Below are 18,426 nucleotides of genomic sequence, written 5' to 3'. Positions count from 1 at the left end.
ATCTTTGACGATATATTTCTTCATTGTTCCTTACTCTTTGTTGTCTCATATTCACAGTAATTTTACTATTTCCCAACGGCATTGTTTAAATAAGTACGCTCAGCAGCACCCCATCAAATATTAAACCACAGTTGTCCTGATTTTAATGGAAGGTACCAATATCATTACTGTGACACTAACCCTAATCTCTGTCCCACTCGGACCGTTAATTCACCCAGCCCTCAAGCCCAGGTGGGATTTGGTGGAAGATAAAATATTAACTGAGAAAGGAATTTTCCCAATGGCAACAAGTAGATCACTCACCGGAAATAACCTAGGATGACCACAGCCACCATAAGTGATCCCAGAGAGATGGAGTATCCTACTGTATAGATGAGGTACAGACGGTCAAACACTTCCTGTTGAGAGAGACAATGTCATATGAAGGAGAAACATTAGAGAGATGGAGGACCCAACTGTCTAGATGAGGTACAATCAGTCAAACACCTCCTGTTGGGACAAGAGAGACAAGGACATATGAAGGATAAATGTTGTTTGTCATATCATGTACTGTGTACTCAGAGGTGTCAGCCTACTTACAGTAGTTTGGTTGAGGAAGTGGTAGAAGTGATAGATGTTTCATAAATCCATGACTAGTATGTGCCTGGTGTGTTAGGTTGACCATTTTACAATACATAAAACATGGCTATACAGTCACTGACCAATGACATTCCAATTACACAATATTGTCCCCATACATTTGTTGATAATGTCAAGCTATCATGGGCCTCTGTGCCTTGTGTGCTACATTTATAATTTACAATATATACAACCTACCATTCCAATGACACAATATTGTCCCGATAAATCTGTGATAAATAAGTTACACATTTCATGCTTTCCAGAAGCACTGAGGATAATGTTACTCTTGACAAACGACTCACAGTCATTTTATATATCTTGTATTCTAATTTGCAATATACTATGTATTAGACGTATATATTGTGTGTATGTACTGACATGTAGGCTGTGTGTGACATTTTAACTATATGTAGTTCAGTCCTTGACTAATAATGTTCTGTACTATGTATTATGTCATGTTTCATGTGGATCCCAGGAATAGAAGCTGCTTCTTTTGCAGAGGCTAATGGGGATCCTAATAAATACCAAATACCAATACAGTTGCAGGCTACACATTGCAACATAGAAAACTGCGGTGGACCAAAAACTAAACAGCCTGCACACCAAAGGTCACAGAAGCTTATGTCAATGTGTGCAAACATTCCAAGGTCAAAGGTCATGCCATGGTGTGCGACCGTTCCAGGCCTCTAATTAGTTTCTGAATGAAATTGGGTGCATTGATTCTGACAGCGAGCTGCCCACCAGACGACTAAAGCCCACCAAGCAATAAGGCTGCCCACCAAGAGACTGACTGAGATGACTCCAGGATTCTAATAAACTGAACATTTGGCTTGAGAGATGTGCCGCGCTCACAAAAGCCTGGGTGAGGTGCGGAGAGTGCTGGGGCTTCCAGCAGGAGATTACAGCACAGAGCAGGCAGCCAGAGGACATACTGCTGGAGAGGTGAGAAGCTAGCACACCTGGGTTCAAATAGGACTTGTTTTCTTTCAAATACTTTAGCTGCACTTGATTGAGCTTGCCTGGCGTAATGGAACCAACAGCATAGGTCCAAAATAATACACTTTGCCCATCTGGCTCTCCAGGTAGGCTCAATCAACCCTGAAAGTATTTGCAAGAAAATGAATACTGTTTGAATCTAGGTCTGGCCTCCAGCTTGCTACCCATGGTCCCTGTATCAACACAGCCTAGTGGAGGGGCTACTCTGGGGCCTGCTGTAACCAGAGCCTCCTCCACTGCTGTTATCATTTAGGGATGGAGAACCAGCGCCAAACCAAAGGGTTCCTAAGTTGTGGTGCGCGGCTGAAGGGTTTCATTGCTGCTGCTATGAATCCTGGAACCGGGAAACCATTGGCATAAACATTCAAAGTCAAAAAAGGAGGAAAATTAGGGGGCCTCATCAAAATGTGGATGGATACCCACAATCTCCTCCACCCAAAACCTTAATGTTGAGAGCCACATTTAAAAGAAGGAGAGAAGAATGCAGGTGGGGAGAGACCAGAGAAATGTTGGGGTTAACAGGAGAAAAAGCTGCATTGAGCAGCACTGAAGAGAAAACAGATCCTATTGGGGAGAAAAAACATTGGACAGTAAAAATCACAAAGGCTGAATGTCCGCTCTTTGTTTTATCTGATGGCCTACTTCTCCTGTGCTCTCTGGCCCTGTCCTTGTCAGCTGAGCAGATCTCATCACTATCCAACCTAGGATCTTCATTTTATCACCCTGTTGCAGTAGAACTTTCCTGCAAACGTGTAGTGTACTTGAGGTTTAAAAAGGCTTCTGAAGTTAGTAGTCAACTCAGGGATTCAAATCAGCAACTTTTCAGTTACTGGCCCAATGCACTTAACCACTAGGCTACCTGTCACCCTAGCTTTACCTTCATTAAACGGATTCTTACAATCTGATATGATTCCTGTAAGCCTCTTCCCCTGACTTAAATAGATTGGAGCTGGATTGGATTGTCAGAAGAAAATGGTACATGACAGGCACCTCTCTCCCAAAATAATACAAAGTGCTGTAGCCAGGATTTTGAGGGAAAAATTCAACATGTGGAAATAGATTTTTTTCAACACTGACTTTTTTCAAAGCAACTTTAATCATAGAAATTACTGATACTGATATCTATCTCCTTTGCTTTATTCTGCTGTTATCACAGAAGTCATTCCAATTTAATTCCATTCCATTCAGTAGTCCTTTCCATTCACTCACTCGGTATGAAAATGGCAGATTTGGTCACTGATAAGCGCCTAAATTGGAACACAGTGGCTGTACAGTAACATGCTGTACATCAGGTGTTCACAACACTTTTTGGATCCGGGGATCCCTTTTGTGGTCGCAAATGCATTAGGGACCCCCTCCATAATCAGAACACAACTCGAGTGAGATACAAATAGCATACAAAGACTTCGGCAGTGCATGGCAGTATGAAGCAACTCTCGGGCCCTTGAAAATAACATTTTAAAATCCCGGCTCTTGGCAATGTAGAGAACATTTTGCAGTTTTCAAGCTAATTTCCTAAAAATTCGACACATTTTGTCATGTGGCAGAGAAATGTTTTGTTGTTGTAGCTTTAAAGCTAATATCCTGCAATTCTACAAATGTTGCCATGAGGCAGAGAGAAGACTTTGCAGTTTTAAATTACAGTGCATTCATGTTCCCAAAAACGTTTTGGGGGAATGCAATAAGTATTACATTGAAATTTGTATAATTGGTGGAGTATTGTGGTAGGCTCACAATATCCCTGTGAGCCTACCAGGCTCATGTTGCCCACCAGGCCCATTTTGCCCAGGGTTAAGAACAGAAATTGTAGATTAATAATATTACATTGTATTGTATAGTATTACACCCTCTAAACTTATTCCACGGATGTTAAATCTGTTCTTAATAGTAAAATTAATATTTTTAAAAAATACACTGAGTGTACAAAACATTAGGAAAACCTTCCTAATATTGAGTTGTACCCACTTTTGCCCTTAGAACTGCCTCAATTCGTTGGAGCATGGACTCGACAAGGTGTCAAACTCATTCCACAGGGATGCTGGCCCATGTGGACTCCAATGCTTCCCACAGCTGTGTCAAGTTGGCTGGAGGACCATTCTTGGTACACATAGGAAACTGTTGAGCATTGCAGCAGCATTGCAGTTCTTGACACACTCAAACTGGTGCACCTGACACCTACTACCGTACCCTGTTCAAAGGCACTTACATATTTTGTCTTACCCATTTTTTAAAAACCTTTATTTAACTAGGCAAGTCAGTTAAGAACAAATTCTTATTTACAATGACAGCCAACAGGGGAACTGTGGGTTAACTGTCTTGTTTAGGGGCAGGACGACAGATTTCTAACTTGTCGGCTTGTGGATTTGATCCAGCAACCTTTTGGTTACTGGCCCAATGCTCTAACCACTAGGCTACCTGATACCCTCATTCACCCTCTTGAATAGCACACACACACAATCCGTGCCTCAATTGTCTCAAGGCTTTAACAGGTGACATCAATAAGGGATCATAGCTTTGATCTGGACAGTCTATGTCATGGAAAGAGCAGGTGTTCCTAATGGTTTGTAAACTAAGTGTATGATAAAGCTTAGGGTCTCTGCTATACAGAGTTGTATAAGATTCGAACCATGTTCTAATTAGCATAATTAGCATAATGCCGAAATGCTAATTGCCATTTTTTATTTTGTTGTCTGAGCGAGAGGAATGCTGTAAATTAAGATTATTTGATGTGTTCTGAAATATCAGACGTTGAACATTATAATAAATACCGCTTTGATGTCATACAAGCAAACCATACACCCGTGTGTCCAAATGTGCAATTCATATTTCAATATGATAAAACTAATGTAATTTACAGTATCAATGTTTCTGATCACTTTGTTTGATGTGCAGTTCCAAGGATAACACGCCATTATACCCTGGGTTGTTCTGAACAGAATGAGCCTAAACGCTTTCAAATGATGCCCACCTGACCCAGATTGTGATTTATAATGGATCGTTTTTAGATTGCGTGAACAACAACAGTAATTGGTAGCAGTGCAGGCCTATGTTACAAACAAAAGTGTGCTTGCTTCAGTTCCTCAAGGACATACATAGCTGGGGGAGCTAAAAAAAGAAAGAAGTAAATTAAGACTGTTCTTTGAGTCATAAAATTGCATTCAAATTACCTGTGCACACCAATTAGGCCTCACTCATTCCCTTGTAATTTCTTTGTCATGTTGCACCTACCCCACATTTGCCATGAATATTCTTATAATGTTATTGAATATGTCCAGCGTATTTTCAGATTTCATAATTGTCAAATGCTGGGAAAATGCAACGTAATGTTTGGATTCAGTCTCGTGTCAGGTGAACTGTTGCGTCCTCAATTTTGGTCCAGTAATTTCCCAATAATCTCCAAAATGTCCCATTTAAATTGTAATCATGGTTATGCATATGCTTCTTATATTTCTTATGTTAGAAACATTTCTATTTGTCCTTATCCATATAGGCCAATTCCCAGGATTGTAACGGGTTAAACCCCTTGGTCCTCAACAAGAGGTGTTCATTTCAATGATCGAATGGATTTCCTTAACACTCAGTTCTACGTCAGTGGACAGTGGGCAGCCATGGGTTAGTTCGTCTGCTCCGTCACTGGGCCTTCATAAGGAGGCGGTAGGTAATCAGCCCCTGAATGCAAGTATGGGTCGCTGCAGCCCATGGAGACTGGAGTATGGGTCGCTGCAGCCCATGGAGACTGGAGTATGGGTCGCTGCAGCCCATGGAGACTGGAGTATGGGTCGCTGCAGCCCATGGAGACTGGAGTATGGGTCGCTGCAGCCCATGGAGACTGGAGTATGGGTCGCTGGAGCCCATGGAGACTGGAGTATGGGTCGCTGCAGCCCATGGAGACTGGAGTATGGGTCGCTGCAGCCCATGGAGACTGGAGTATGGGTCGCTGCAGCCCATGGAGACTGGAGTATGGGTCGCTGCAGCCCATGGAGACTGGAGTATGGGTGACTGGGTGTGTCGAAAGGCGTAGGTGTGTGGAAAGCGAATCAGCTAATTGGGCTGATTTGTTGCCACTCAACACCATTTTGTGTGGCTGATTGGGATGCAAGACGAGTCGATAAGCCAGCGACCAGTGAACCAGTGTTGTATTGACGTGCCGACCTGAGATGCTTCCTATTGTATCACGGTCGTGTCACCGGCGGTAGCTAACATGGCAATTGATTCACCTCCCATCAATTTATTTCAAGTAGGACAGCAGCCTACACAATAAATAACTAACATGGATAACCATATAGATAACACCTTGATACATACATACAGTCTACTACTCAATGGGGAGGGCATGAACGGCAACATCACCGGGACACAGTGCCTTTCACTCCGCTTGACAAGCACTTCTGTCCGGCAAAGGCTGGGGAAGTAGCTACCTAGTAGCCAATATCAGGGTGACAGTAAGCACACGCATACAATGCATGAAGCAACTGTACTCCCATCTTCAGTACTTTTAATAAAAAATAAATAATTGTCAGTTTTATTACTGAAAATGTACAATTATTTGTGTAAAACTAAATAAGACTCAGGCACATCCTTTGCCTTCGAAATACAAGTCCAAACTCTCGCTGTACGGTTGCTCATGCCGCGTTCACGTGCTAGTTGGAACTAGGAAACTCTGAAATTGTATACCTGCTAACTGATTGTAGTTATACACGTGCCTCATTCAACCAGTTAGTTGGATATTTCTAGTCCCGACTACCACGTGAGTGTATGGTAGTTGAGTCGTAAGACACAAAAAAACAACTTAATCAATTATTATGTGGATTATAATTATTGGACATTTTTGTAGGGGTTGATACATTTTTCATAAGGGAAAATCCAGTCTGGTATTTTAAAGTGGAAATTACAAACTTCATAAGCCGTTTTAAAGCTCAAATACACTACAAGTTTAACTAGGTGAAACATTGCTCCTGTAAGTCACTTCCAAACACAAGTATTAGCAGATGCTCTTATCCAGAGCAATTTACAGGAGTAATTAGGGCTAAGTGCCTTGCTCAAGGGCACATCCACAGATTTTCCCCTAGTCAGCTCAGGGATTCAAACGAGCAATCGGGCTACCTGCCTACTGTTGTGTTGTTCACATAATCTCCATGGGGGAAATAAATAAATTGTCATGTCTGGTTTTCATTTCAAATAGTACAACAATTCTGAGGGGACATGTCTTTTGTTCCATTATGCGCCACTTCATCTAAATTATAAACAGGGTTTTTATGTTCATCTTCTAAATATATATTGTTATTGTTAGGTTTCTTACAAATGAGTAGAAACATCAGAAAAAGCAGAAGGTAAATGAGTCTAACAAAGGGGATGACAGACAGACAATGAACACTGTAGATGCTCATTAAGTTACAGACAAGGTTATAGAATGATTGAACAGTCAGAGAATGTGAGCCAGGTAGCTGCTCCAGTATGCTTAGACACAAAGCCCCCTCCAGGACCATCTGATGTGTGACAGAAATGAAAAGCATCCCACTGCATACTGATGTAGTGAAAAGGACCTTTGTTCTGACCAATCAAATCACACGTCCAATATCATTAACATTCTAATACCTCCACATTGATTATGTATGCTAATGCCACAACAGCCCCCAAAGAATAGAATAGATTGAAATGTCACATTTTTTTTCAGAAATGTCACACAATGGCCACTGTCCCTGTCTACTACTAATGTGTCACGTCTCTGACAAAGTTGGCATTGTCTAATGGTGCAGAGAAATGCATGCTGGGATGGACATGACTCTCACCTTCTCATTGTTTTGGTTATAGTGCGAGAGGAATTTTGCACATTCGCTGTAGTTGGCCCATGTCTTGTTGTTGGTGGTGGTCAGCTCCCACGTCCCATTGCTGTCACAGCGACGATAGGCTAGTCCTGTAGAATACAACACAATTACAGAAAACAACAGAATGACACAATGCACATGTCATTTCTTTTCACCTGTAAGTGCATATTGCCGTTGTCTAATCACATCAGAAATCATGGGCATTTCAACTTCACAACAGCCTTGTAAGACGAAGTACTGACATAAAAAATTACAATATCTTGTTGCATTGCCATAGCTATATAAATATATTGAAAATAAATGCCCCATGCTGTGTGACAGATTAAAGTAGATAAAATATGATCCACTATCTCAGCGGCCTATTGGCTATCTTACTAATGTGGGCATTGAGCACCATGACCTAAAATGGAAAATGAGCTCTGTGCAAGAGAACTGTTGAACTGCAGGCTATCAAGGGGCCAGTGTTACCTTTATGGTTGAAGTCATAGATGTAGTCTGGACAGGCAGTGGACACCAGCTTCCCGGGAGACCCCTCAGGCCAACATACAATGCCATCCCACTCTGGCGAGCAGTAACCATCTGCAGGAGTAGAGACAAAGCAATGGTGACATTTAAGTGTAGTGAGTTTGAGTGTTCACTGCCTTGGCTCCAACATTACACTGCTGGAGGCTTCTTTGTTAAATTCCAGAGCACCAGCAAGTAGCTGTTTTTTTTTTATTGTGTTGTCCTCTAAAGACGATACACAAATTAACTTTAGCCTAATGTTATGATCATAAATAGCATGTAGAGAAAGACGGCCCTGGCGGCTTGTTAATTGGTGGGTATGCAGGAAACAGATGCAATGTCCTTTGTGATGCTGAATGTTCACAACACCAGCCAGCCATCCAGAGCAGTGTTGTGTTCTGTCTGCTGGATATGTTTGGTCTTTACAAATAAGGCTCAACAAACCAGCATTGAATTCCCCAAACACCTCTGAAATGTCTATATTTGCCAGCAAATGTGTGTTCATTTCAATGTTTTTATTTTAATTTGCTTCAATCCCATCCGATATATCAAATCAGTCATGGTAGGCTGTTTATGTCCACCCCACAAGAAAGACATGTTTGCTAGTCTACGTTGCTTCCTCTGCCTGAAATGGACACTTGAAATGTTGTAATCATTAAATAACTGAGTAGGTCTAAGCAGACATGTTTCTAATGATCCATAGGAGTGGCATAGGCCTAAATGGGCTATTTATTGAAAGCTTATGATCTCACTGCAGCACTCACACGCTATAGTGCATCTGTTTTGTCAAAGTGGTTTTAATATGGATCTTATTTGTGGAGATTCCATGCAAAATTAAGAAAACAACAGTGACAAGGCTGTAGCGTTCTGGCTCCCTGGGAAGAAACAAAGATACTATGACGCAACACGGAACACGAGTCTCGTCTACCACAGTGGAAGAGCAGAGTCAAGCAGAATTGTTGTTCTGCTAACCGCTCTCAAATCCACCCTCTTGTAAAATGTTTCTTCCTCGTCCCCTGAGTGTGTGTAATGTGCAGTGAAGTTGCTATTTGTACAGGATTGCGAAAATGCCTTTATCTCACAATGAATTGTTGTGAGTGGAAGGCAGACGCCTTACTTTTCTGGGATCAGCAGCCTCACGTTCGTTAATACGGGCAGCAGTAGCATTTTAGAACGTTATTATTAACCCTAGCCCTGCAATAGTGGGAGTGTAGTCCCCTCTCCCCACAGGTCCCTGGCAGACGCCGGTTTCTGGCTACGCTTTTATTTTCTATTATTGAAAACATCTGCCCCACACTCACCACTAATAACTAGTTGAGGATAAAACTAAAACTGTTTTCTCCTTGCTTTACATCTATTATTGTCTCATTCCTGTAATCAAAATTGCTAAGAAACATCAGAGGCAATGACAAAATGCTTTTCATGTGCCTTCAAAATGGCCTGTCACCCAGCTCTCAATGAAAGCGTAGACTTGGTATGATTTAGACTGATTTTGGATTGTGAGAGATGACAGGGTTGAAATAAAAGCCTAAGAAGCTTCACGTTTTTCAAAATCACAATGACCACATGGTCCTGGGAGTGAAGTGAGAATGAAATGGGTCTTAGGTTTTAGTTTTTTTGGCTGTACTTTTAATACTCATTGGACCACCTACCAACAGACTCAAATTAAACACAGAACACACACATATATCATTTCCTATAAATTCCATGACCATGATTTAAATATAAACGTGACTGTGGGGGATGTTGGTATTGGTGATCTATTAGAGGTTTTAAATAACATTTTCTTTTCCCTGCAATCATTTGATTCAGGCCTTGCAGATGTCAAAACATACATCGCAGTAGAGTTTTGATATGTACAAGCTGTTATGATGAGTGCTGATGTTATTTTACACTGGGACTACAGGTTTGAATGCTGAGCTATTTTCAACACTGCAAGGTCTAGGGCCTTGAACCCACATCCTTCTACTGTCCTAACCAGGCAAACCTCAGTGTCTCCCTCCATGAAAAATTGTGTCAAGGAAGTAATGAGAACTCAAGTATTTAAGGCACAAATGAAAAATAATAACAAATAGATGGGCTTCACAGTGAAACACCGCAATACTAAGCAAGACCCTCTCCTTGGGCTGAGGTTGGCCGACCACCCTACCAGCCACCACTTTCAAAATAGCTAGAATAGCAAGATCAATTCATTACTATTTGCAAAACAGTCTCCCCTCCACAGTAATAATAGTTAGGCTAACCAAGAGTTTACAGTGGCACAGAACCCCAAGGGTGGTGACACACAATATAGGCAAGACAAATCTGGAAGAAAAGTCCTCAAAATTGCATTCAGTTGCTATTCTTTGAGTTTGAGTCAGAATGCAGGTTTCATGGTTTTTCCACAATAGAGGAGACCACAATTAGCAGTAGCCTATTCAAAAAAAGGGGAACTCTTTTCTTGGCCAATACAACATTACAAAAATAAAAACGATTCATAAAATATAATTGCCTGTTAACAGCAACAGTTTCCATTGTAATTTCTACAGGGTCATCATTAGACTCACTACACCATAGGCTATGCTGTAACATTCCAGAACATAATGCTGTGGAAGTCTTTGCCACCTAATATAATATATTGCCATTCTACCTTAATCAATTATATTTGTAATAGGCATCTAAATAAAAAATGTTGATTGAATATCGACATAAAATAAATAGCAATAAACAGATCAACAGATGTGCACATTAGGTTGAAATGAAGTTCAAATGAAAACGCAAAATAATTAAGAAAAAAAACCTCAAGCGCACAAAATGAGGTCTTGAATTCTTTTTCAGGCAGAAAGTATACCAGGGCCTTTTCCCTCTCTTTGAGAGGTAGGTCATATGTTTACACTCATTTCAGCATCAACTGAGCTATGATTCAAAAGACGTGTGCAACCTTCCAAAAGGAGCCGGGATACAGCCACCAGATAAAGGCTATGTCGAGTCTACTACTCTCTGACAGCGTCATCAGGTATACAGGTCAAGTAGTGGTCATCTCTGACGCATCTACCGTTTGCCCGAAAACTGTCCCTCCAGCAACAGCTTTGTATAGAAACCATATCCAAAGTAGATCTCTAAAGAAGTGTATCTAAAAAAGTAACATAAATGTACCTGAGAACATATTAGAAAAGGTAAACCATCAAGAGAAATCATTGAAACATGAGTTTTAATTGGTCTTTGAATAAATTATTAAATGAATTTCTATTCATTACACAAAATGACTAATTTAAATATACACGGACCCAAACTGAAGGTAACAGTTCTATTCTCCCAGGTGATAAAAAAGTAAAATACGGCATATGTGAACATATCAGCAAAAGTAACCATCAAGAGCACAGGAGGTTGGTGGCACATTAATTGGTCTGATCAAGAGAATAATTAAAACATTTCAATTTGTCTTTGGTATATTTGAAAGTTTACCACCACTTTATAGACAATTATTTCAATTTGTGATATGCATTTCTGTTCATTTCACAAATTGACTCATTTAAAAAGAAACCGACAAAAACTGGAGGTAAGATGTGTATTCTCCAAGTTTATAAAGTATTATGCTTACTCAAGACAATTTCAGTTAAAATACTCTCCCAAATGAAGAAGGATAACTTTCTAGTCCAAGGAAACTGTTGAAGGCTGAAATGAACCCTGGAAATGTACCCCAGATACCTGGAAAAAGAGTAACACCTCATACAACAGTGACATGCAACAAATGTCAGGCTGCATTACAGGTGACGGTGGTCAGGGGAGACAAGGTGCCTGTCATCTTAGAACACTCTAATGTGGCTATAACAGCCCTGCTTAGTGTCAAGTGTCTAGGATCATTCTGATCAATACACACGCAGGCTTTACACTTTCCCTCTTAAACACTGAAACCATCACCTTCAAACAAGTATTTTGATGACCGTTGATAATAGATTACCATATAATGTGTTATTTTAAGTTCTATTTCGAGTTATACCTAAAACTGTGAACATTTGCAGAATATGTGCACATTTGGGGAATGTGGTGAGAGATAATATAACTACTGGGAATCCATCAACAATACCTTTTGCTTTCTTAATTTTAAAATAAAGGTTTGCAATGCTGTGTTTCATTTACAGGGAAGTTTTGTTTAGAAAGCCTGAGAACTCAACACAGAAAGAACCCAAGAAGACCACAATGAACCAGGGTTAAAGAGAAAATAATATGACTGGCTGGATATGGAATCCAAAACCTCTTTAGAATAATCAACCGGAAAAAACGACAGTGACCACAGAGACAGGGGGATTCTGGGGTCTGGCTGAATGTGACAGTCTTCACATAACCACAAGTAAACAAATATGGACCGGATTCTCTCAAAAAGTCCCCCTGACCATCGTAACCTCCTAACCATACAGGAAGAAATATAATACATTTCCCCCTCTTAATTTCAGACTACAGTACAGCCACGGTATCTGTATTTGTCCAGTATGAATGCCTCATATTAAAGCTACAATCTGATATTGGATCAATGCCAGCAGCAGTCACACTAATTGGAATAATGTGAGTCAATGGTGACAAAGGAAGGAAACCATTTTCTCCACCTGAGATAATTCATCTTGTGACAGGCTCTAAAAACACATTTACATTTTCTGGTTTTCTGTCAGAGCCGAGTAATTATTCCTACAGAAACCCTGTCCTGTTTCCATGTCTGATGCATATTAGTTCTGACCCACTCAATAATCTGTACATCTCAGCCTCTAAATCCACTGCTTCCTCTGCTCTGTGTCAACACTGTTATAGTGATGTTGTCAGTTCAAACAGAGTTATTTTTCTGCTTGGACAACCTAGTAGACAAAATAATGCTTATGTTCCTGGTGTGTCCTCAGGTGCCAATGTGACAGAACTAGACGTGTGCATGGTTAACAGAGCAGGCAGTGAACCAACAGATTAACTCTGCAGGAAGCCACAGATGTCATTTATCCATTACCAATGTGGCAGGACTGTTTTCATGTCAATGAAAAAAAAAACACAACGTCAGGTAGGTTGACACGTCATGTTTACATAACTTTTATCTGAGATTCGTTTTTTACTCACCACCAGGCTTGTGTTTGTTACTGATGGCCACCTCACACTTGCGTTTGGCTTTAAACAGCAGACCGATCTGTTCCTCTTTGGTGAGCACATCATCTGCCTCCACCTGCATAGAAAGGACAATGACACTGAGTTAGTAGAGCGAGGAGCAATTGTTCTTCCATCAACACAATGGAAAAGTGAAGCATCTGAAACAACATGAGACTTGAATTGTAACAAACATCAGATAGCAGAGGAGCAATGCATCGTTGTGAAACCACATTTCATTTCCCATATCAATATGCATTTTAAGTGAGGTTGACAGCTTCGTGAAATACATCAAATGGACAATATTAAACACAGCTGCCCCCCACAAACACACACACACACACACACACACACACACACACACACACACACACACACACACACACACACACACACACACACACACACACACACACACACACACACACACACACACTGTATATAAACAACTAGCCTAGAGAACAGCAGCAGGTGGTAGTGTGTGTAATGTGTGCATGCATGCAATGCAACCCATTTATCAAAACTCTGTCACTCATTGTCTCAGTCTAACAATTTCCTCAAACATAAGACAGTGTTTTCTTCTATGATACATTTGAGATGAACCAAAATAGAGGCATTTGGCCAACTGTAAGTCACAATGAGTTGTGCAAACGTAAAGCCGATTACATATTTTTATTTCTGTCTTAGCTGCCCCTGAATGCAAAGGGTTATAAAAGACCTTGCGGTTTCTGTTTCTTGTCCAAACAGTATCAGTTTCGCTCTTTGTTTATAGACCCAGCTGGTATTCCTGTGATTTTAGCCACTCTGTGGCTTGTGTACCCTGAAGCACTAATCAGATATGACACAGAAAAGGGAAAAATACATTTCATACCAAACGGTTTCCTCTTACACCTCACAACATTTGCTCAGCTTTCAAACACAGCTCTGGAGAGAGAGCCATAATATCCAGGTGTGGTTTTCTATTCTAGGAAACTTTCCCCTCCTAATAGGTACCTTTGGCTGGAGCTTTCCCTTGACTTTGTGTCATCTTTGGCATTCGTGACAAAAACATTTACCAGCGGACCCATTTTCAAACTGTTCATATCTTGTAAACTTAAACGAATGGCACCTAACTCACAAAACTACATTTCTAATCATTGTAAAGTATTTCATTCATAAAAGGTTTTACTGTACGTGCTGGAAGAACAGTCTAACTGAGCCAAAGTGACGTGATAATGTCAAAGGTTATAAAAAGGTTGACCCTAGACCAGTGGTCACCAACCGGCCGATCGCGATCGATCTTCAAGGCGTTCCCATTCGATCACCAAACATTTCTGTAGAAAAGCCAAGGACAAAGCCTTGTTTTGTTGTTTTGCGTTGCGCTGTTGTTGGTAGATGCAATCGATTCAGAAGCCCTGCCCGCCGGGTAGGCCATGTTGAACCATTTCATGTGACTGAAGGGAACATTTCTGCCTACCCAGCAGACCAGGAGAGCTGTGGCTAAATCAAGTGTGCCTACTGCGCTGGCCAATCGTATACCTCAAATCACCGTGCCTACTGCTTCCGCGACCCCACAGCAAAGTTTGATACCAGCCTACATGAGATTTCATAACTTTTAAAACCATGACCAGAGATAGACTGTCAAAGAATATAGCAAAAGAGCAGCTGTTTTTATGAGGATTTTTTTTATGAATTCATGTTTAAGTTTTTAAATCAGCACTGTCAACACTTTTACAAAACAAAACGCGCTTCCTCCTACTTCCATTAGCATTTCAGCTGCAATCAATGAGTAGCCAAATGTTGCGATAGGCCTGCGTTTTTATTATTATTAGCACTTCCTATCTTTTTAATATCAAGGAATATTTCACTTTCTCTGGCCATGTGAACAACATGAATTTGTGCATGAGGCAGATCTGGTGCGACTCGAGTTTCATCATCAGGTGGAAGACAGTGTCCCCTCTCTCTGGTCAATCTCACTGGAGGAATGGAGAGAACAGGGGCCGTGAAAGGCGGAGGTGTGGTCTCTCCCTCTTATGCTCTCTCCCTCCCTTCGTCCGCTGAGACTGACCATCAGATGCAGGTACCATCAGTCCAGTTAAATTTATGCTCAGCTGTGCCTCGCAAGGGTTACACCAACTGATCTATTTTGATATCAAAGCTCAGGCTGAAATATAATATGATCTGAGAAGAATATTGTCAGGCCAGGCATATAGCCAATATGCTGTGATAATGTATTAGCCCTACTGCACAAACCTCTTTCCTACACAACTGTTTATATTAGGTTAATATTGCATGTTTGTTTTTTTATCCGAGCGGAAGATATCGGCTTGCCTATTGACTGCTAAAGTGATCTTCACTCAGAAAAGGTTGGTGAACACTGCCTAGTATCTATCCTCCCACAGTGACTAAAGAAGTGATATAACTTTAATCCCTCAACCACTGTGAGACTCTAAGCATGTGGTACAGTACAAGCTCAGTTAAGTCACACCCGGCAGGTGTCAGCATATGTTTTACACAGATATGGATTCGAACACCATTAAAGGAGACGCTAGTATGATCCAATGTGCCACCACGTTGACCCGAAAGAGACGTTTGGTTTAACAGTCAATTACATGGACTAATATACTGTATATTTTATGCAGGCCTACTCTCAGAGGTACCTTCGTAAATCAACTTGACTCTTATTTTTATATTATTTTTATCACAGTCTATGTCTACTCTTGTTGTCTGTATAGTTAAACACCATGTTGTGCATGACTTAAATAAATCTACTTTTAATCATTTGGGAAATAAGATAGCCAGACCTTTCAGGGAGGGGATATAATATTAAAATGGCAAATACCAGGCCCACAGCCACACACAGGGCTGCACTGCAACACTTGACACCATAATGCTCGATCCATCAATATTTTCCCAAGTTTAAGGGTTGAAATAAGAATGTCCATTTTGAGAGCTGAATGGGGCTACAGAGGAAAAGAGAAATGTATGGCCTCGGATGGTAAACAACCACAGATGGAACAACATATCACAACACAGCCAACAAGGATAGGTACAACCTGTTTACTGTACTGGCTATGCCAATATAGAATATTCCACAGGTCTATTCCAGAGAAGCAAAGATAATGTTCACATCTAAATCGCTGCTGACTTCTGTTACTTTATGCAGGGGTAATGGCAGTGACAGGGCAGAAAAACATGAAAACAGCCCTTGAATAGACAGGTGTCTTCAACATCTTAGACAGGTGTCTTCAACATCTTAGACAGGTGTCTTCAACATCTTAGACAGGTGTCTTCATCCAAATCTAAAGATGGCATATTCAGCAAATAATTTACTTTGACATTAAGTAACCATCCGAGGTTTTAACAAACTATGCACAAGGATGTTGAAAGAGAAAGAAGATCTTAGGAATAACTGCAAGGTATAGAGAGCGCAATTATTTACTTGAAATGTATTGCAATGTGTTTTTAGGGCTGCCTGGAAGAAAATGTGGCTTTTTTAATGGACACTTAAAAAAAAATACATGTAAGCTACGGAATTGTAACCCAGAAGTTAGGGATGCACAATATATCGGTTAACTTATCGGAATCGGGGTCAGTGTGTGTGTTTGTGTAACCTTTACTTAACTAGGCAAGTCAGTTAAAATAACAAACCCATACGACGGTGGGCCAATTGTGCGCGGCCCTATGGGACTCCCAATCACGGCTGGATGTGACACAGCCTGGATTCCAACCAGGGACTGTAATGACGCCTCTTGCACTGAGATGCAGTGCCTTAGACTGCTGTGTCCATGTGTGTGTGTTAACTATTTAACTGTACTAGAATGCTTAAAAGGCTGCAAAAATTTTAAATATCGGTTATCGGTATCGGGGGCCAAAAATATCATCTTGGTGCTTCACACTAGAAATTGTTTTGTATTGAGATAAAAACAGCTGCATTGGACCTTTAAGTGTGTTAAGTCAGAAATAGGTAAAAGAGAATAAGAGGCCGTGAATATTTCACTAGCAGACAATGCAGCTTGCACACGTCTTTGTAAGGAAGATACATGCCGAGATATCATGATGTATAATTTCGGATTAGAGCCATCCCCTAGAGGAGGATCATGGTTAATAAGCCCGTGCCTCTTGATTATTTTTGAAAACTATATTCCTTCTCCACTGGCTGGGCTCCAAACCACCAAAGCAAACATAACTCTCACATTGAGAAGCGTTGCACATTCTTATTTACCAGCATTCCATTCAAAAATACAGTATTCTTTTTGTAAAATACCTTTGACAGCATGCCCATTTTATTTTATTTCTTAAATACACACCACATACAGTAAACATGCGTTTTCATCATTAGTCCTCTAAATAAAAGCATTACTTGAATAAACCACTCGTTTCTGTTTGTCTTCAGACTCCAGGTTAAATAATGAAAGAAAATCTCTCCTTTCAAGGAAATGTGTGAACCAATATTGAGTTTGCTGCATATAGGCTGAAGGGACAACACCATTGGAACAGCCAATTATGGCTAGTCTTGCTTTATTAAGTTTCTAGAATGAATAAAGCTTTACACTGTGGCCATACTGCACCCTTTTACATCTCACTCAAGGTTGTCAGTCAATGCTGTTTGAGTAACAGGAGAGAATAGATTTGGTTTCTACAAAAATGCTGCAGAAAGTAAAGATTTAGCTTTTGTTGCAAATGAAATACATGTGATAGGAAGTGGGTGAAGACGAGAGTGACAAGAGAAGAAGAACGAGTTGAGCTCTGAGTGGAGACAGTGGGTTCAGCTGCATTACCCACAGTCTTGATTATAGACCGCCTTATACAATGGCAGGACATTTCTTTAGAAACTTGTGGTAAACCAAAGCATTTCCTGAAATGGTCTACTCTGTGTATTTGTGACTCAAATGCTGAAAGTGGAATAAATCGACTCCCATCCAAAAACAGAACTGCAATGTCTGTATGTGTTCCAAGCAGATTCAATTAAGATACATTTAATGCTAGCTAGCAACTTACCTTGGCTTCTACTGTATTCGCGTAACAGGCAGTCTCCTTGTGGAGTGCAATGAGAGGCAGGTGGCTATCGCATTGGACTAGTTAACTGTAAGGTTGCAAGATTGGCTCCCCCGAGCTGACAAGGTGAAAATCTGTCGTTCTGCCCCTGAACAAGGCTGTTAACTCACCGTTCCTAGGAAGTAATTGAAAATAAGTATGTGTTCTTAACTGACTTGCCCAGTTAAAAAGTTAAATAAAGGTATAAAAATGTTGTTTTTTTAAAATCGATTTCCGATTGTTATGAAAACTTGAAATCGGCCCTAATTAACCGGCCATTCCAATTAATCGGTCGACCTCTAATCATTATGTGATCTTGCTTTGATCTAACTTTACTAAACACCATTGTGAGAAGTAAAAATCT

General features: G+C 40.6%; 1 protein-coding gene across 12 annotated transcripts in view; it reads right to left on the bottom strand.

Moving 5' to 3' along the window:
• LOC118401950 (parathyroid hormone/parathyroid hormone-related peptide receptor-like) overlaps window positions 1–18,426 on the bottom strand; it is a 63,480-nt gene that overhangs the window by 14,217 nt on the left and 30,837 nt on the right. For all 12 annotated transcript variants that reach the window (XM_052476740.1, XM_052476742.1, XM_052476745.1 and 9 more), the window contains exons 2-5: window positions 13,023–13,125; window positions 7,911–8,021; window positions 7,407–7,531; window positions 304–398 (exon numbers count right to left, since the gene is read on the bottom strand). In XM_052476740.1, coding sequence (XP_052332700.1) covers window positions 304–398; window positions 7,407–7,531; window positions 7,911–8,021; window positions 13,023–13,125 — 434 coding nt within the window. The remainder of the gene's footprint in view (window positions 1–303; window positions 399–7,406; window positions 7,532–7,910; window positions 8,022–13,022; window positions 13,126–18,426) is intronic.

This window comes from Oncorhynchus keta, chromosome 23 (assembly GCF_023373465.1).
Source record: "Oncorhynchus keta strain PuntledgeMale-10-30-2019 chromosome 23, Oket_V2, whole genome shotgun sequence".
NCBI classification, from domain to species: domain Eukaryota; kingdom Metazoa; phylum Chordata; class Actinopteri; order Salmoniformes; family Salmonidae; genus Oncorhynchus; species Oncorhynchus keta.
Note: the sequence above shows the minus strand (reverse complement) of the source record. Positions and strands in the feature narration are given on the sequence as shown.